This window comes from Pleurodeles waltl, chromosome 12, assembly GCF_031143425.1.
Source record: "Pleurodeles waltl isolate 20211129_DDA chromosome 12, aPleWal1.hap1.20221129, whole genome shotgun sequence".
Classification (NCBI taxonomy): domain Eukaryota; kingdom Metazoa; phylum Chordata; class Amphibia; order Caudata; family Salamandridae; genus Pleurodeles; species Pleurodeles waltl.
The window spans coordinates 31,688,733-31,707,525 of NC_090451.1; the positions used below are offsets into that span (position 1 = coordinate 31,688,733).

At 49.4% G+C, this 18,793-nt stretch overlaps 1 protein-coding gene across 4 annotated transcripts in view; it reads left to right on the forward strand.

Moving 5' to 3' along the window:
• Positions 1–4,942: 4,942 nt before the first annotated feature.
• Positions 4,943–18,793, forward strand: part of CELF5 (CUGBP Elav-like family member 5) — a 226,042-nt gene continuing 212,191 nt past the window's right edge. For all 4 annotated transcript variants that reach the window (XM_069218065.1, XM_069218067.1, XM_069218064.1 and 1 more), the window contains exon 1: positions 4,943–5,197. In XM_069218065.1, the coding sequence (XP_069074166.1) occupies positions 4,966–5,197 (232 nt within the window). In that variant the 5' untranslated portion in view covers positions 4,943–4,965. The remainder of the gene's footprint in view (positions 5,198–18,793) is intronic.

Here is an 18,793-nt window from a genome sequence, read left to right on the forward strand (position 1 = left end):
TTCCTGTCGCGAGCATTAGGCCTACTCACGCAAGTGAGGTACCATTTTTATCCGGAGACTTGGGGGAACACAGAAAAATCAGAACAAGTGTTATTGCCCCTTGTCTTTCTCTACATTTTTTCCTTCCACATGTAAGACTGTAAAAAAAGACCTCTATTTGAGAACTGCCCTGTAATTCACATGCTCGTATGGGGACCCTGGAATTCAGAGATGTGCAAATAATCACTGCTTCTCAACACCTTATCTTGTGCCCATTTTAGAAATACAAAGGTTTTCTTGATACCTATTTTTCACTCGTTATATTTCAGCAAATGAATTTCTGTATACCCGGTATAAAATGAAAACCCATTGCAAGGTGCAGCTCATTTATTGGCACTGGGTACATAGCGTTCTAGATGAACCTACAAGCCCTATATTTCCCCGCTACCAGAAGAGTCCAGCAGACGTAACGGTATATTGCTTTCACAAATCTGACATTGCAGGAAAAACTTACAGAGTAAAAACATGGAGAAAACTGGCTGATTTTACTTTTCACCTCAATTTCAATATTGTTTATTTCAGCTGTTATTTTCTGTAGGAAAACCTTGAAGAATCTACACAAATGACCCCTTGCTAAATTCAGAATTGTGTCTACTTTTCAGAAATGTTTTGCTTTCTGGGATCCAGCGTTGGTTTCGCACCCATTTCTGTCACTAACTGGAAGGAGTCTGAAAGCACAAAAAAATTGTACAAATGGAGTATGTCCCAGTAAAATGCCAAAATTGTTTTGAAAAATGTGATTTTCTGATTTAAGTCTGCCTGTTCCTGAAAGCTGGATAGATGATTTTAGCACCACAAACCCTTTGTTAATGCCATTTTTAGGGGAAAAACACAAGCCTTCTTCGGCAGCCCTTTTCCCCCATTTTTTTTTTTTAAACCCGACATTTTCACTGTATTTTAGCTCATTTCTTGGTCTCCTCCACAAACTCTGGGTACCTTTAGAATCCCTAGGATGTTGGGAAAAAAGGGATGCACATTTGGCGTGGATAGCTTATTTGGACAAAAAGTTATGAAGGCCTAAGTGTGAACTACCCCAAATAGGCAAAAAAGGGCTCAACACTGGTAGGGAGGTGCTGGGGGGGTTGCAGGGTTGGGGAGGAGAGAAAGGCCCAGCACCTAAGGGGTTAATAATTTACACTAGAACTACTAGCATCTGGTCTAGGTACAAAGCATGCCATTGCCACACCGTTATGTGAATGTTGGCAAGTGGATCAGAGGCAAGTTGTTTAAAGAAATTGACACATTTCTATTGGAGAACAGTTGTTTTTAGTTCAAGTGCGCACGCGCTTTGACCTGTTGTAGCTATTGTGGGCTTTTAACCATGCCCATCACTCATTCGTTCCTGGGCTTGTGTTTCAAAAACCACTTGATGTCATTGATAAATGCTTTACGTTTGTCCTGCCTGGAGGCTGTTTTTGTCACACCTGCCGTTGTTACATGGATTATTATTGCACGATTGCAGATATCTTTCACCGTGGGCGAACTTTTTTTTTTTCTTTTTTCTCCCCTTTGTGCTGCTTGACAGCCATTGTGCTCACAGTGCGAACAGATACTACAGCGTGAACTCGATCGGTGGTATTGGAGAGCTGGTCACATTGTTCACGGTTACCTAATCAGTCATTTCTTGTGGCTCTCCCCTTAAACACTTTAAATTGGTAAATGCTTCACGTAAAACAGAAATCCTCAAAGCAAAAGCAGCTCTCCTGGCACAGCGGGAGCGCTGATACTACAAAATGTACTGCACTTGGGAAACTTTCCCCATTATGCTTTGCAGGTCATTACCTTTACAAAACATTTTTGCTCATAACTCAGCCTGTGGTGGTCCTAGGACAATAGGGTACCACCAAAACGTTCAGCACAACACACTCTTTCTGCTTAGGTAATTTCCAGGTCCCCACACTAGGTTGGGGGGATCCCAATGTAATAACTTCTCCCACCATTAAATGTCTTTTAAGCTCTCTCATGGCTAGAAATTTTGTTTTATAGCTGGGAATACCTTGTGTTTTAAGAGCTTGGTTTGTAATATCATTGCTATAGGTCTTCTACCCTTGAAAATGTGTAATGCATTGCGGCCTCTAGGGGCTAAATATAAGGTTACATGACCATGTTTCTTACAAATGCTATTTTCATTGTGGTGTCCCCTAGGGGCTGTTCAAACCTTAGTCATATCAACATACTAAAACATTTATGGCACAGAAACTTCCCTCGTAATGCTTGGCAGGCCATAACTTCTAGAAAACATTTTTGCTCAGCCTGTGGCGGTCCTAGAATAAAGGGAAAACCTTCTAAATGCTCTTTATAGCTACATCTCTGGGTCCCCAGACTAGGTTGGTGTAGACCCCAGAATAATAACCCCTCCCACCATCAGTGTCTTTTAAGCTTTCTCATGGCTAGAACCTTTGTTTTATAGCTTGGAGAAGTATTGTTTTAAAGGTCTTGTTTGTAATACCATTGCTGTAGGACTGCTAGCCCTAAAAATGCCCTCTATGGGCTAAGTCTACAGTTGCACTGCATTACGTTCTTCTTTTTAGGGTCGAGCCTGCGTTGCATGCGCTCGCGCATGCGTATCGCAGCAAGACGCTTTTGTATTTAGAAAAGGGCTCGTAGCCCTGTCAACTTCACGTCAGTGTTTTTTTATTGGTTCGTGGGCTTGCATAATAAAATCTGCTTGCTTTCATTAGTCGAAGGCTAGCATACGTCATGCCTTTTCCGGTGGCTAGCCCTCCTCGAGCGCAGCGACCAATTACAGAAAACATGCGAGGCTCGCTGTTTTCCATCGGGCTCGTGGACTTCTTTTTCTCTAATTTACGAGCGCGATCTTGCTTGGCAGAAATCGAGGGCTTTATATAGTTAATTTCACTTTTTCGGGTTGTGTACACAAATGCACTTTTGCCCGATAGGTGAAAAGTCAGGTTAGGAGTTTACAACGCGATCAGCTCTAACATGAGCAAACACGAGACCCGTTGCATTGCAAATGCTTGTTTTTTCATGGGGTTATGTCCTCCAGGGACTAACAATACGGTTACATTACCGTGTTTCTTATAAATTATATTTTTGTTATGGTGCCCTCTTTGGGCTGTTTTGAGCATTGCAGTCTAATGCCATAAGTGTATTTCTGATAAAGGTTTATATGATAATTGTTTATGTTTTAATAATCACTCCTTATTACAATTATGACCATGATTCAGGCCAGCTTAACATCATTATTACTCCGACTGTTTGAACATACTTGATACATTTGGATGACCCTTTTAGTTTATTTCTCTTCTGTGGCAGTCTTGTCTTTTTTGGGGAATTGTGTTAGCCAGCCAGCAGCTCTGACGGTGGGATGGTGAAAGTGGTGTTCTATTGAAGTTAGCATGGCAGGTGTAAATTAGGATGCTAAATGGCAAAATTTTCATTTTTTGCTGAAGGTAAATGGAAGTACTTTAGTTATGCAGGGCCACTGGAATTATATGGCACAAAAAGACAAAATTATAAGCCAGTTTATGTGGCAAGAAAATCAAGTTATGAATTTACAATGCCAATAGCTATAACAAGCAAATGTGAGACCTATTGCTTTGCAAATGTTTGTTGTTTTATATTAGCACTGTTTTTGCACTGCACAAGCACTTTACCACGATCATACTTGCACACCCTGATTCTGAAGAGTATACTTTTAAACTTTTGTATGATATGTTAAAGTATATTGTTTAAAATAATTTGACGACATACCCTTGAGCCTGGTGGTCATTGTTTAATTATTCAGTATGAAACAGGTTGGGGAAAAAAGATGAATGCACTTCTCACAATGATAATATTGTTTGAAATTATTCTGACAGACCACGTGCTTATACTCGGCACAGTCTCACAGCTGCAGTTCCCAGTGTTGGGCCTCAGCATAGTTCCACCCTGGAGTTACCACTCATCAACCAGGTGTCATTCCTCTGCACAGCCTAATGGTTACAGTTCCCACTCTCAAGCACCAGGAAATGCATCTCAATGCAGTCCTAGTGCTGCAGTTCTCAGTCTCTGCAGAGGTGGTGCTTCTCAGCACAGTCCCACCGCTGCTGTTCCCAGTCTGCAGCTTGGGATGCACCTCAGCATAGTCTCACGATTGCAGTTCCCAGTGTCGGGCCAGGGTGTTGTGTCTCAGCATAGCACCACGGCTGCAGTACCCCCTCTCAGGCACCAGGTGTCACGCTTCTGCACAGCCTCATGGCTGCAGTTTCCACTCTCAAGCATCAGGTGGATTGTCTCACAGCTGCAGTTCGAAGTGTCAGGCAGCGGGTGTCACACCCCAGCACAGTCTCACCCCGCAGTTCCCACTGTCGGCCACTAGGTGTCATGCCTCAGCATAGCCTCATGGCTGCAGTTCCCAGTGTGGAGCACCGGTGGCACACCTCAGGAGAGTTTCACGGCTGCAGTTACTACTTTCAAGCACCAGGTGGCGTGTTTCAGCCGTCCCACAGCTGCAGTTTCCAGTCTCTGCAGCAGGAGATGCACTTCAGCATAGTCCCACAGCTGCAGTTTCCATTCTCAGCCCCCAGGTGTTGTGCTTCAGCACAGCTTCATGGCTGTAGTTGCCACTCTCGAGCACCAGGTAGCTAGTCTCAGCACAGTCTTACGGCTGCAGTTCCTACTGTCAGGCAGCAGGTGGTGCTCCTCAGTCCCACAGCTGCATTTACCAGTATCAGGCAGCAGGTGTCTCACCTCAGTATGGTCTCATGACTTCAGCTCCCAGTATCAGGCTAATCTTGCGGCTGCAATTCGCAGTGTCTGGCACCTGGTGGTGCTCCTCAGGACAGTCTCGCAGCTGCAGTTCCCAGTGTCGGGCAGCAGGTGGCGCCGCCTCGCTCCTCTTTGTGGTCCTGATGCTGCCGTGACTCTGTTTCCAGCTGAGAGCTCTGCCTCCGCCTCCTCATCCAGCCTGTGCTGGGGCTGGAGATGGCCAGACTGACGGAGAGCGAGGCGAGAAGGCAGCTGCAGCCCAGAGCCTCCCCCATGAGCGGCCCCGAGCCCCCCCAGGACACCATGAAGGATCTGGATGCCATCAAGCTCTTCGTGGGGCAGATCCCACGCAACCTGGAGGAGAAGGACCTCAAGCCCCTCTTCGAGCAGTTCGGCAAAATCTACGAGCTCACCGTGCTGAAGGACAGGTACACGGGCATGCACAAAGGTGAGTGAGCCGGGGGTGGGTGGCGGGACACCGCCCCCCAAACCAGATACAGTCCAGGGAGTGGGTCTCCGGGACCGCCGAGGTGCGGGTCGCTGGTCGCACCCCCCCAAACCGACAGTGCTAGAGTCCCCCCGGAGGCAGCTGAGCTGTCATCCCTGTGAGACAGCTGCCACGACATAGGACATCTGTATCCTACCAGCTCCAGTCCTCGCATCCCCGAGGAATAGTTACCCTAACACCCCGAGGTAGAGCCTCCCACATGCCCGAGAAGCAGCTCCCACATCACCCAGAAGTGCACCCCCTCCCCACCAACAGCGCCCACAACACCCCGGGGTACAGCCGCCTCGAGATAGGAGACCCCCCTCCGGGGTCCAGCTGCCCTCGCACCCCTGAAGAGCAGCGGGGCCCTGAGCCAGGGCCGCTACCCCGTGTAACGCGGCCCCGCCGTACCACCGACGGGGCAGGGCTCCCCGAAATACAGCCGAGGCACTGCCCCTCGTCCTGTGAGAGGCACCGGCCCTAGTAACCCCTGTAATGAATCCACCTTACAGCTGCCCCCCCCCTCGTCCTGTGAGAGCAGCTGCCCTGGTACCCCCACCCCCCCCTGTGATTAATGTACCTTACAGTTGGCCCATATCCTGTGAGGCAGCCGCCCCTCGCCCTGAGATGCTGCTACACCAAAAATCCCATTAGGTGGAAATTCTCCTCACCTGACACAGTGTACAACCCCCCACTCCTCCCCCCCACCACCACACACACTCCGACGAGAGAGGTGAAAGGTTCATACTCAACATTAGTGGTAGGCTTCACAGCCATCTTTGCCAACGAACACGGTTGCTTTACAGCGCCTTGAAGCTAACGCAGGCGTGGTTCAGTCCTACACAAAAATGGCAATATGTGTCCATTTGTAAATCGTATACTTAAAGAAAACTGACGCTAATCAAAGCCCTGTTATGCCTTTTGGGTAATCACGCACAAAAAAAGGCCTGCCCGTTCCCCACACCCCCAAAGTATGTCACGCTGTTCAGCACAGCCTGCTAGTGACGGAACATGGACGTGCATAAAACAGGAGCGCAGCCAGACCCCTCTCCATCCATACCGCCCCCCAGGATACCTAAACCAGCCCCCGGTGTATGTGGGAGGCTCGCACACTGCCCACGCACACCCCGCTGCCCCTCCCCGGGCTCGAGGTAGAGAGCCGTGCAGAAGGGGGTCGGGGGCAGCAGGGCTCTCCCTGCTACAGCATGTGACCCTCTCCCGCATCTACCCCCCACCTCACACACGCAGTGTCCCCGCCCCCAGCACACCTGGTCTCCCTCCCACCCCCCGCCTGCTACCGAGGCTCGCGTTAGGGAGCCCCTCAGACTCTTGTCCAAAAATATCTAGAATACAGTCCCCCCCGCTGCCCACCCCCTGCTAAAAATAAATAAATAAAGCACTCTTCAGATGCTGCCCCTGGCTTCTCCGGACCCTCGCAGTCCGCTGTTCGGAGGCAGATCGGGGCACAAAGAGAGGCCCCTCCACCTGATTGGGTGGGGGCGGGGTACAGGAAAAAGCCCCCGAATCTCTTTGACTATCTGGGTCGAGGAAGAGAGGGGCAAACTGTGACCAGAAGGGGCGCCCGCCTCTTGGCGCCCTCCCTGGTGGACCCCGAGTGCCTCTGCCGATTCCTGTGTTCAGCACCCCGGAGAGCTGCCCTCCCTCGGCATCGCGTGATGCCGCCCTGTGGGGGGTCTTCCAGGGCACCCCGCTAACTTGTCTCCGTCAACCCCCTTCCGTGCCTGTATCCCCCCTCTCCGCTGTCTTGCCTCTTCTGTACCTCACCCGCTACACTCTCCTTATTTTACCTCAGCCACTCCGTCACCCCCTTATTTTATCTCACCAACTGCCTCCCTGTCTTTTTATTACCCCCCATCTTTTTACCCCGCCATAACCTCACCCCTCCACGTTTTTGCACCCCTAGCTCCTCGTGATTCCGTCTCATTCATTCCATCCACATGTGACTCCCACTTATTTCACAACACCCTGACTCCCCTGCCCCCCACTTCATCCCACTCAGTCTCACCTGGCACACTCCGTGTCCCTTCACCCACTTACTACTGGCGCACCACCCGTCTCCCGCCCCACTAGTTCTCTCTCTTCCCTTCACCCCTGGTCTCTCCACCCCTGGTCTCTCCACCCCCGGTCTCTCCACCACACCCACCATCTCAGCTTCATGCTCACTCCCGGCCCAGCTCCTTATCTGCAAACAGGTGATGAATGAAATGCTTGGATTGATCTCAGCCACTGGAAGGTACTTGGGGCTGCAACCCAGTCCATCGGTTTTTTGGCCACCTCAGTTTGGGCCCAGCCATATGCAATCAGCCTTGACCCTGCTCCAGTAGGAACAGTCCAGCCCGAACTGCCAGGCTAGGTCCATTCTGAACCAGAGCACAAGCAACATACCTGCGTTATGGGCTGTTCAGCCAGGTGTGGCACAGTGAGCACAGGACCCACTTCTGTGCATACCGGCACACTTGGACTCTTCCCATTGGAGAAGGGCCGAGATTGATGATTTGCACATATCTGGGTCCAAACTGAGTTGGCGTGGTGTGTAAAATAACAACGGGTTGGGATGTAGCCTGAGTGATTACCAGTGGCTGAGATTAATTCAAGCGATTCAACCATCACTGTTTTGAATATTTATTGTGTTACTCCAATTCCTTATCCTTCCGTCCGTCACCATGTCTGCGTCCCATCCCCCACCCACCCTGACTTTGAAGTGCTGCACGCATCATCCCATCATCCCATCAGCCTGCGCTTTACCTTCTGTTGCCTGTAGAGATTGCGCAGGGTCACACGTGAAGCTGCGCCTTCTGCCTGCAGACCCAGAGCTGCGAGTGTTCATTCACTCTCCGGAGGTAGGAGGGGCCCTGCAGCCAAGGCTGGTCTAGCTCATGGGTGGCATGCAGAGGTTAGTACTACCAGATCGGTGGATCCCCTGGGAGTTCGCCTGGACTGTTCCCTTGGTGAGCAGGGGCAAGACTGATTTGCATATGGCTGAGTCCAAACTAGAGTGGGGTGGTGCGCAGAACCCGAATCTGCGGCTGGGAGTGAGTGAGTGACTATGTTCAGCATTACGTCCATCGTCTTTTTCTGTTGCTGCAGGTCGATGCCCATCAGATGGTATTGCTTTTAAAAAAAAACAATTAGGCCAGCTCCGGTGGTGACCTCGGGTCATGACCACGAATAGGTTTAGTGTACCCCAGTTCTTGAGAGTGCAGGAGGAGGAGGACCCCTCACTTTATGCGGGGGACCTGGCACAAGGTGGTGAAAGCAGACCCGTCTCTTGGCCCCTGACTGGCTTGTGCAGAACTTCATGGTGCCCTGTGGATGCCATAGCGTTGGCCACCGTCAGTTCAGCACAAAACGAGCCTATACCTCTGAATCCAGCAGCTCGGGTGGACCTTCTGGTGCCCAGGGAGGTGGACGGTCTGTGACTGATGCCAGCTTGCTGTGAGCATCCCTCGCGGGCACCTGCTGGAGCTGTTTCCGTTCTGCAGCTTCCCGTGCCCGGGTGTCTCTCTTGCACATCGATCTACTCCTCGGTCTGTAGAGGGATAGTAGGGGCTGGAGGATGGACACTTTGTATTTTAAGCGTTGAGATGGCTCTGTGAATACAAAGGCCATCGGTTTCTGGGCGTGTGTGGGGCTGCTTAGTGCATGCTGGGTGTTGTAGTCCTGCTAGCAATGACATAATTAGAAATCAGTGAGTTGCAGGTGGCCTTGAGTGCGGCGGTCTCCCTGTTGGGCAGGAGATGCTTTGGGGTCTAGAACCCCTCTCATGAAGTTACTGGTGCAGGGAGTCTAGGCGTGCAACGCAGAGACCCCCCAAAACACGCACTTTGGCTGCCCGCATGCCATTCTCACCCTCGTGGCTCGGCCTGTCCGGTTACATGGGCAGGGCCCCCGTCTTTAGAAGTCAGGCCGTAGACGGTGTCTCCCCGTCCCACCCCTCTCCTGCCAGGCGGCACCCCATTTCTCCCACCTGTGGCTATAATCTCGTGTCGCCCGCTTCTATTCACCCCACTTGCCGTCCCCCCTTCCTTCTTTTAGCTCCACTTTCACCGCCTCTTCTCTCGTGAGCCCCCAGGCCCTTCTCTTCTGACCTGTCGTGTTCCCACAGCCCTGCCTGTGTCCTTAATGCTCACTAAGCGACCCCCCAAAATCCACAAGCATCTATTTCTCACTCGCTCCCTGCCCCCCCTCCCTTTTTTCCGCCCCACTTCCCACGCGGAAGAGCATGTGTGGGGGTGCGGGGTAGGGTGGGCTTGTGAGGACGTCTTAAGGCACGCGTCTCTATCTGGACAGATTCCCTGCAAGCGCAGGCCCGGTCCGTAAGATCATTATTTGTGCTAAATGTGTTTGGGAGGGTAAGCGGTTACCATAACATTTTTTAAAGAGAGATGATTGATTAAATTAATATTTTAATACCCGATGAGTGGCGGGTGCCAGGGTGTGCCCTGAGGGCTCGTGGGTGCCCCGGGTGCGCAGCGAGTGTCTGTGTAGCTCCTTTGCCAAGTAACGGCGCATGGTTGATATCGGGAAGCAGCTCATGGGGGGGGGGCACACTACACGCATCATCCTGGGTGGCATTTATGTGGCACGCGTGGACCACTTGTGGTTGGAGAGGGGGTTTCTTCAGCTGGTGTCTTGTAGGGACACCTTTTATTAGAGGGTGCCTTGAGACCAAGTTCTCAGAGCTGGAGTGTCCTCTAGTTTGACGTGCCGTGGTTGGGCGGTGGTTTTACCTGTTTAAATGTATGCAAATATTAAGGTTGTAGTGTAGGCCCTGGTGACAGGAACGCTCCTTTAACCCCCTGGGTGGGTCTTTTACAGTAATGGAAAGCCACACAGCTCCTGTCAGATGCACACGTCCAGTTCTGATGACCCTGTTTATTGCTGTGACCACCAGTCTCGCCACCTGGTTAAACCCCCCCCCCCCACCTGTGAGGTCGACACTGCTCAAACACACCTTTACCACTGCTACTGACTCGAGGGCTAGTGAAATCACTTTCTGGTTGTGGCAATTTGTGATGTCTGGGCACACCTAACAAATACACCACCGGACCATAACAACCGGAGAACAACGTAGGCTCTGTTCAGCTGACGTTTAAGGAGACATGTTATAAAAAGAAAAGCCTGGCCCATTATATGCTGCAAATCCCCTTACAGAAGCAAATTTCATAATCCAAGTCTCCATGCTGGGAATCTTTAGCAAATTCCTTGTGGATACATCACTATTAAAGGCATCCGTGTATACCTGATCTGTTTAGCCACCCGGCTCACTCTTTGGCCTTTTCTCAGGCTAACGGCGTAGATACCTTGAAGTCCATACTTGGGGGACATCGATGGAGTTTAACCTCTTGTGGTTTGTCAGGGAATTCTCAATTTCTGCTCCACTGCTTTGAAAATTGCTTTATATTTAAACTGAAGGACTCGATGTATTTATTTGTTGTGTCTCGTGAGGGCTGCTGGGGGAGAGGTGCAGTTTCTACAAGAGTGAAAATCAGACGCCCTTAGGATTTCACGAAGCAGCCCTCAGAAACCCCACCAGAGCAGGACTTGTAAAACACCTCACAAGGACAAAGAATCAGGGGGCACCGTGAATGCTGTTGAAAGGACACAAAACAGGAAATTATAAAGAAGCCATTGCAGAGGGTCTGCTCCAGGCACCCCATTTGGAGAACACATTGACGGCTTCTTCTAGATTCTCTTTTCTAAATCAGTTACTTGCGAAAACCAAATCTGCCCTGCCAAGCATTTTCCAAGTTTGCAAGTTCACCTAGCAGGTCCTAACTTTTATGACCCTCTCTCTCCGAAACACAGCAGGTTCCTTCTATTCATGGTTACTAGAAGGCAGTAATAATTTCATGTCCTTCAATTTGGACTGAGATATCTCGATTCCTGGTAGCTGCACACATCCTAGGAGAATGGGTTCTACTTCTGCCCTCGCGTAGGTGTCTGGATCACACGTGCCCTCCTCGGATGAATGTGCCTGGCACCACACACTTCCTCCAGGCTCTCCTTTCGGTGGGCCTGTCAGGGAGCATCAGGGATTCCAGACTGGTCCTGAGGCATCTTTTATCAGTCCGGCGGAGCTTGAAGGAGAGCGGCTGTTACAGACAAGGACGTTCCTGCAGTTGATAGTGTGTGCAGTGTGAAAAGGCCATTGTCTGTTGTGCTGACCTCCTGCAGTAGCCCCTTAGTCCTCGAGTGTAGTCCTAACAGGAGAAGAGCTGTAGTGGGTCAGAGGGAATACCCACCCCAGCCAGGATGTTGGCTCAGATTGATGGAACTATCGGAGGAATCTTGGGCTGGTGCTTCCTCTCAATGAGCCATATCTACAGCTCACTTTGAAGATTCTTCTCTTACTGTTTCCATGGACAGAGAGCCCGCGTGGGGGGTGTAATAGGCTGAAACACATAAATGTCTTAGAGCTCGGAGCAGTCTGCATGGCACTTCAAGCCTTCATGCCAAGAATTTAAGGAAAAACAGGGTTCTGGTAGACAACTTAATTTCACTGTAGTCAGTTGGAAAATATTTGACCCTTTCCGTGAAAGCACAAATCCTGTGGAAGAGAGTTGTCCACAGGGACAAAATGATCCAGGCAGACCACTTTTCATGTCAATGGATGACCCGGCTGATGCATCAAACAGAATAAAGAAAGTGTGCTACAAGTGGGAACAGAGGATGCCCAATTCAAGATAATGTAGCTGCCTAATTTAAACCTCAGCGGGATCAATTCGCTAGTGCAGACCTGAAAATACTGCACCTTCCCCAGCAGGTAATAGCATCATTAAAGTTGGAAGAGAAAAAGATTGTGTATTGCCCAGTCAGGGACGTTTGTGTACTCTACACCTCCAGTTCAGTTGGTTAGCAGGAGTGATGCGCAACCAAACCATGAACGCTGGGAAATTATCCCAGTAGTCTCCATCTTTGGCCAGGTTATACAGAAATATGGTTCAAGCTGAGCCAACATCCATGCAAACTCTTAGAGCATCATCAGATGATGCCATATGAAGTGTGACAGGTTGTGTACCAGTGTTCGGCCTTTCTGGGGTGCATGAATCATTCTGTCTGGGGTGCATGAGTGATTCATCGACTCCTTAAATAGCAATCATGCATTCTGCCATCGCACTCTCAAAAGGACTGACCCATCCATGAAATTAAACAGACTCTGCATGAGGGGGAAAGGGATGGCCTACATTGCTGCCTAATGAGCTGTTATCTAGCCCTTGAGGAAGGAAACAAGTTGCAATACAAGACTCCAGGAGATATCTCAATAAACCATAGGCAAATGTACAAAAACAGAATTAGTGTGAGGTTTCCTGTTGGAGTTTTCACCTCTCTGCTTGCAATATTTACCTCAAAACGTAGATGCCCATGCGTATCCAGGCTGTCGGTGAACCCTTAGAACTGATACATGAAGTGAGGTAAAACTGGTGACTAGGAAGACTGATTCTCCTGGAGTTAGAAGGATCTTTTCAGTGTCAGTTGCTTATCTTTATTTTATATTACTTTATATAAATTATAGCTGTCTCCGCCGTGGACATCCCTTGATGATATGAGAATGATGCTGATGTCGGTAACAAGCTGAAGGAATATTGTTGAGTGGACACAGTGACAAGACTTTAAAAACGGAACCAGGCACAGAAGAGTGTGAACACTTGTGGAAGCAGTGTCTTGCCCACACACTAGGGGGCGCAATACCTACAGGTTGAGAATGGTAAAAAGAGTTGGTGCAAACTGCGATAAGGGGCACTTTATCCTTCCTTTTATTTTACAATGCAGACACACAGCTCACTTTTACAGTCTCCTTATGTCCACCCGGAGTGCAGCAGAAACTTCGCAAATAAATGAAAGACTTTAGTCATGGTCTCGCTTGAGCCTGGATACACCTTCTGTTCCTACAGTAGCTCCTTCCACGTTTCATCGGGACCTGATGCTCTTTAATTCCTTCTTGGCGAGAACCCTTCTCTCCCGTGTCCGTCTCCTTACACAGCCATGCAGGGTGCCCCTCACAGCCTTACTCGCACCTTCCGTGGCATCTGCCACAGCTACCCTGCTCACACATCCTGGCACCTTCTGCGGGATCTACAATGGCCACCCTACTCACACAGCCCCTCTGGCCATCTTCTGTGGTATCAAAGACCTGCCATCTCCCCATCCAGCTCCACTGGACACCTTCTGTGGTGTCCACCAGTGCATTCCCTGACACACTTGTGGTGGTTTAAAAGAGCTTTGTATACAATGACGGGGAGGTTAGGCAGTTCATCTGTTGCAGTACACAGTTGTCCGTCTTCCATGCTTCTGTGGGGTGGGCTACTACACACAATTTAAAACACCCTGCACATGTTTCCACAGCACACAAGTGGAAGTGTGGTCACAGTGTCTTGTAAGGAGGTGCCCCTGTACAGGGTGGATACATAGACAATGTTTCCAGCATCTGGAGACAAACATTGTGGAAGCCACCTGACAGCGGAGAGCATCTCTTTCATAGACATAAGTTGGTCTAACTTCTGGCAATTTATTTTTTAGTCAGACCCACCCCTGTGGCCTTGGCTCCATTCACATCCAGAAATTCATTTCTCTGGGATACTGAGCAGTGCATGTTGACCTGCTGGCTTTGGCTTGTAGAGGTGACAGTGGGTGGAATGGAGAGCCGATGGGGTGTTGTATCGAAACAGGTATTTTGTTGTGTCTCAGTGCCAGGTGAGAACAGGTGTGGGGTCTGGAATGGCGCAGTCAGTACAGTGGAGAGTGCCAGTTTAACCAGTGTGGAACACTTACCCCTTGCTTACCTCAACCTGATGTGACTTGGAATGGCAGAGGCAGGCTATTGCCTATTGCCAGCCTGAACTTTATGGTAACACCTGCACAAAGCATCTTCTGAAGCATTGGTGACCTGTCTATGTGACCTCTTGTGGGTTTACACACGTGTGTCAGGAGCCGTCTCATGATATGTAGCTCAAGCTGTCTAATGTAACATCCACTCGCTGTGGGCAGAACCACAAGGCAGGTCTTTCTCAATAAGTGCAGAGAGAGCGGTCAGAAAAGAACAGTTGTGATGTCTGTATGTTTTTTATCTTGGCCTTTGATGCTGGCTTTGGTTGTTGGAATTGTGAATAGTAATTTAGTTGTTTGTGAGTAATGAGTGCGTGTGTGTGTGTGTGGGTGGGGTTGGGGGCTCACAAAGATTACCTAAAACTGGTCCTTCTTAAAAGCAAGTATGGCTCGGATGCCTGGTGGAACTTGGCCAACGGTGCAAAGTCCAATTTACATTTCTTGTACTTCAAATCAATCCCTCCCACCCATTTCAAATAAGGCTACATTCAGATATTAATATTCTGATGATAAGTACCAACAGAACTTCAAGACAAACCAGCTGGTACAGCCCAGAGCTTAGAACCACCAAGCGTAGCTGCTATCAACTCCAGAAACAATGGCGATCCACCAGGAACTGTTCCAATAGAGCTGCACACAAAGCAGCTCTCAGCGACAACCACAGGCAAATCAAGGAAACCAAGAGAGTAGCCATCAACCTGCATCAACACATGAGCCAACTGCACAAAAGAACAGAATGCACAATCCACCCTACCCAAGAACTTTGCGACACCCTCTCGGACTACTTTCACAGCCACCATGTACAACAACTTCGACCCTCAACCCCAGCAGCCGCAAACAACCAGCGCATACCAGCTGAACGATCACCACGTGGACACTGCTCACCACACAGTCCACTTCAGTCATCCATTCTGGAGTATCCACCAACCCATGACCTCACCACTTTTTTTACCTTGGAACCAATCACATCACCATGGAACCTGCCAGCATCCTTAACACCTCCATCACAACGGCAGTCTTCCTAAACAAGTGGAAACACACAGAGATCAGACCCCTCCATAAGAAACCGTCCGTCGACCCCCAGGGAACTCAAACATTATTGACCGATCCCTCTGCTCGCCTACCCTGCCAAAGTACTTGAGGTCCAAAAATCAACCGCTCACCGAATACTTAGACCAAACAACCTGCTTGACATCTCCCAGTCTGGATTCCAAGGTAACCACAGCACTGAGATTGCACTTACCGCAGCCACAGACATCAGAACACTCCTCGATCACGGGGAGACCACTGCCATGATCCTGCTGGACCTGTCAGCAACATTTGATACTATCCCACCACACCCTCCTCAAGAGACTCCACAACATCGGCTTCCAAGAAAACACCCTCAAATAGATCGTCTCCTTCTTGACAAGATGTACTCAGAGCTTCTGGCTGCCTCCCTTCACTTCCGTACCCAAGAACATCTTATGCGTTGTACCCCAGGTATCATCCCTTGGCCCCATGCTGTTTAACACCTACATGAACCCCCTGGCGGACATCATCAGATCCCATGGTCTCAACATCATAATCCTACGCAGACGATACACAGCTCATCCTCTCACCCACCAAGGACCCCACCACCAGCTGAGCAAACTTCTGCAGAGCCATGGCCAACATAGCCAACTGGATGAAAGCAAACTACCTCAAACTCAATTCTGACCAAACAGAAGTACTGATGTTCAGGATAAACACAGCCATGTGGGACCACAGCTGGTGGCCAGCTTAACTCAGACCCACTTCCTTGCCAACAGACCACACATGTATCCTCAGCATCATCCTCAACAGCGAACTGACTACGAAGCGACAAATCAACAGAGTTGCCTCCCAGTGCTTCCACACCCTCCGCAAGCTCCACAGAGTGTTCAGATGGATCTCAGTCAACACCTAGAAAACCGTCACCAGCCGCCTCGATTGCACTCTACTCCGGCATTTTCACCCAGCTCCTCAAAAGACTCCAGACCATCCAGAACACTGCAGCTCTGGTCCGACTGATAAAAGATGCTTCAGGACCAGCTAGACTCTTCCTGGACCTCCCCAAATGGGCCTACCTCTCCCCACCTCAGAAATCTCTACAAGGCCTTACTTAATTCAGGACCTGCCTACATCAGCGACTGACTGAACTTCCATCAACCCACCAGACACCTGCGCTCCTCCTCACTAGCCCTTGCACACACACCCTGAATCCTCCGCAGCCGTGGCCGTTCCTCCTACATCGCAGCCGAAACCTGGAACGACCTGCCCTTTCACCTAATTACAGCACCCTTCTTGCAGGCTTCAGAAAGAAACCCAAGACCTCGCTTTTGGACGGAGACCTCGCACCCCAGCGCTCGGATACCTCCAGGGGTGATAGTGTTGTGCTTTACAAATACTCATTGGTTTACTGATTGAAGTCTTTCCCTCCCTCTCTGCCCATCTTCTCCATGACGATCTGTTGCGGTTGCTATCTGAAAGTGCTAACAGGAAGTTAGGAGTTTTAGGGTTTTTTTTCAGATTCCCACCAGGGTCCACATGGTTGGACCCTACCAGAGGTGAGCTCTTTGAATTTAACACATCCTGTCCAGTAAGGACTTTTGTTGTGCCTTACCTTTAATGTTTGGATTGTACTGCAGCATGTCCAGAATTATATAAAAGTCTCTGTGTGACCCTCCTGTCCTCTAGTGGTGCTATTCATACTTCCATCCATTGCCTTGTGTAGTGACATACCTTTCTAAAGTGACCAACAAGATCCCGGATAACAACCCTACGCCTGCCATGGCTTGCCTTGTTTGCTTCTTTGATTCAACACTTCAAACCATTTTCATTGGGTGTCGTTCCGCCACCAGTTGAAACACATTCTACAGAGTTCCTTTGTAGGGGACATTGGGTAAGGTGTCATGGTCTACTTGCACTGAAACAAAGGCTATGAGCAGAGACTATTACAGCTGACAACATAGGCCCAGAGTAGTATATCCTCCTACATAAAGGGCAGACAGAAGACCAGGTGGCATTCTTCCACTCGGAAGAGACCGCACTAGAGTCTGGTCCAGCTTTAGACTATCTGTCCTTGTGAGAAGATCAGTACCACCCACCCGCAGCCATCTCAAAACGAGCAACTTCACCCAAAGAAACATCTGAGGTTGAGTGTTCTCACTGTGCGCCGCCTCCCTATGGAGTCAAGCCCATCATCCCTCACTTGGTACCTCCAAAACAAGCATCCAGGGAAACAGCTGAGGCTGATTATTTTCACTATAAGCCACCTTCCTATGGAGTTAGCTCAACATCCCTCACATGGTACCACCAAAACAAGCATCCGGGGAAACACATTAGTGCTCTCTCTGTAAACCACCTGCCTACGGAGTCAACTACATCATCCCTCACCTGGTACCTCCATAAAGAGTATCCAATGAAACACTTGAGGTTGTGTTCTAACTGTAAGCCACCTCTCTAGGGAGTCAACTCCATAATCCCTCACCTGGTACCTCCAAAATGAGCATCCATGGAAACACCTGAGTGTTCTCACTGTAAGCCGCCTTCCTACGGAATCAACTTCATCAGCTCTCACCTGGTACCTCAAGGGTTCTTCATACTTGGAGACTAGAGCCAATAAAAGTGAAGACCAGAAAGTGTCCCAAAACCCATTCTAATCCCAAGAAAGTGCTGCAGGCTGTCCTTCCACCGTAATCCCCAAGTAAACATGTTACCTAATCAGCCATAAGGCGACACATCACCTACCAGCATTCCATTTCCCATCAGGGTCCTCCTCATCGGCCAGTATGCAGTTCGTAAAGATGGTCCGGGTGGGCAACAGAAGCCTCTTGCCTCATGTACCTCACTTTGTCTTCTGAGCCAACTCCACCAGCTCTCCGGCCCTAGACCTTCAGCTTATCAACACGTGTGCCCACATATACTCATGTACATACAACCATGTATGCGTTGAATACAATCACGCCTTGATGAGCCTAGTCAAAGCTCCTCCAAACGACACCCCTGAATCTATGTTGTGAGATGCATAAAGACAAACTTTCTTCTGTCCTGCTGATTGCTTTTGGAGAATTTCAATGGTAAAACAAGGCTTATTTCAACTAAAACAGCACTGAAACACTTCACTTCCAACCTCTAAATGGACAGACCACAAACCTCTGACTGACTTAAAGTGTCAACCTCTTAAAACTACACCCTTGTCCCGGAAGCATTTCTCAACCGAAAAAAATCAACATGTCCAGATGGCTGGCGACAAGGGCTTGGGGTGACAGTGCATCTGGTGGAGATGGGAGCCATTTGAAGATCTTCTGGAGCCTGGGCAGGGTAAGGAAGAAAGTGGAGGAAACTGAATTGATCTGGTTCTTCATGGTGAGTTTGCTGTCCAGGATTATAGTGAGGTTCCAGTTGTGGTTGGTAGGGGTAGGTCCTAGATCAGCAGGCCACCAGGTGTTTTTTTTCACAGTGATGAGTTGTTTCTGAAGATCAATACCTCTGTTTTATCAGTGTTGTGTTGCATCCAGTCAGCGACGCTGGTCATGCACTGGTGAAAGTTAGCTTTGGTGGTAGGCAGTCAACACTGCCCTACTAAACATTTAGCCAAATCTTTCCTAGAACACAAAAACCGTTCAACTGCTTGCAGTCCTGCCATCACTTCTGCAGACTTTAGCCATCTCTCACCTTCAAGACTATCTGTCCGAAAAGCAGTGCAGC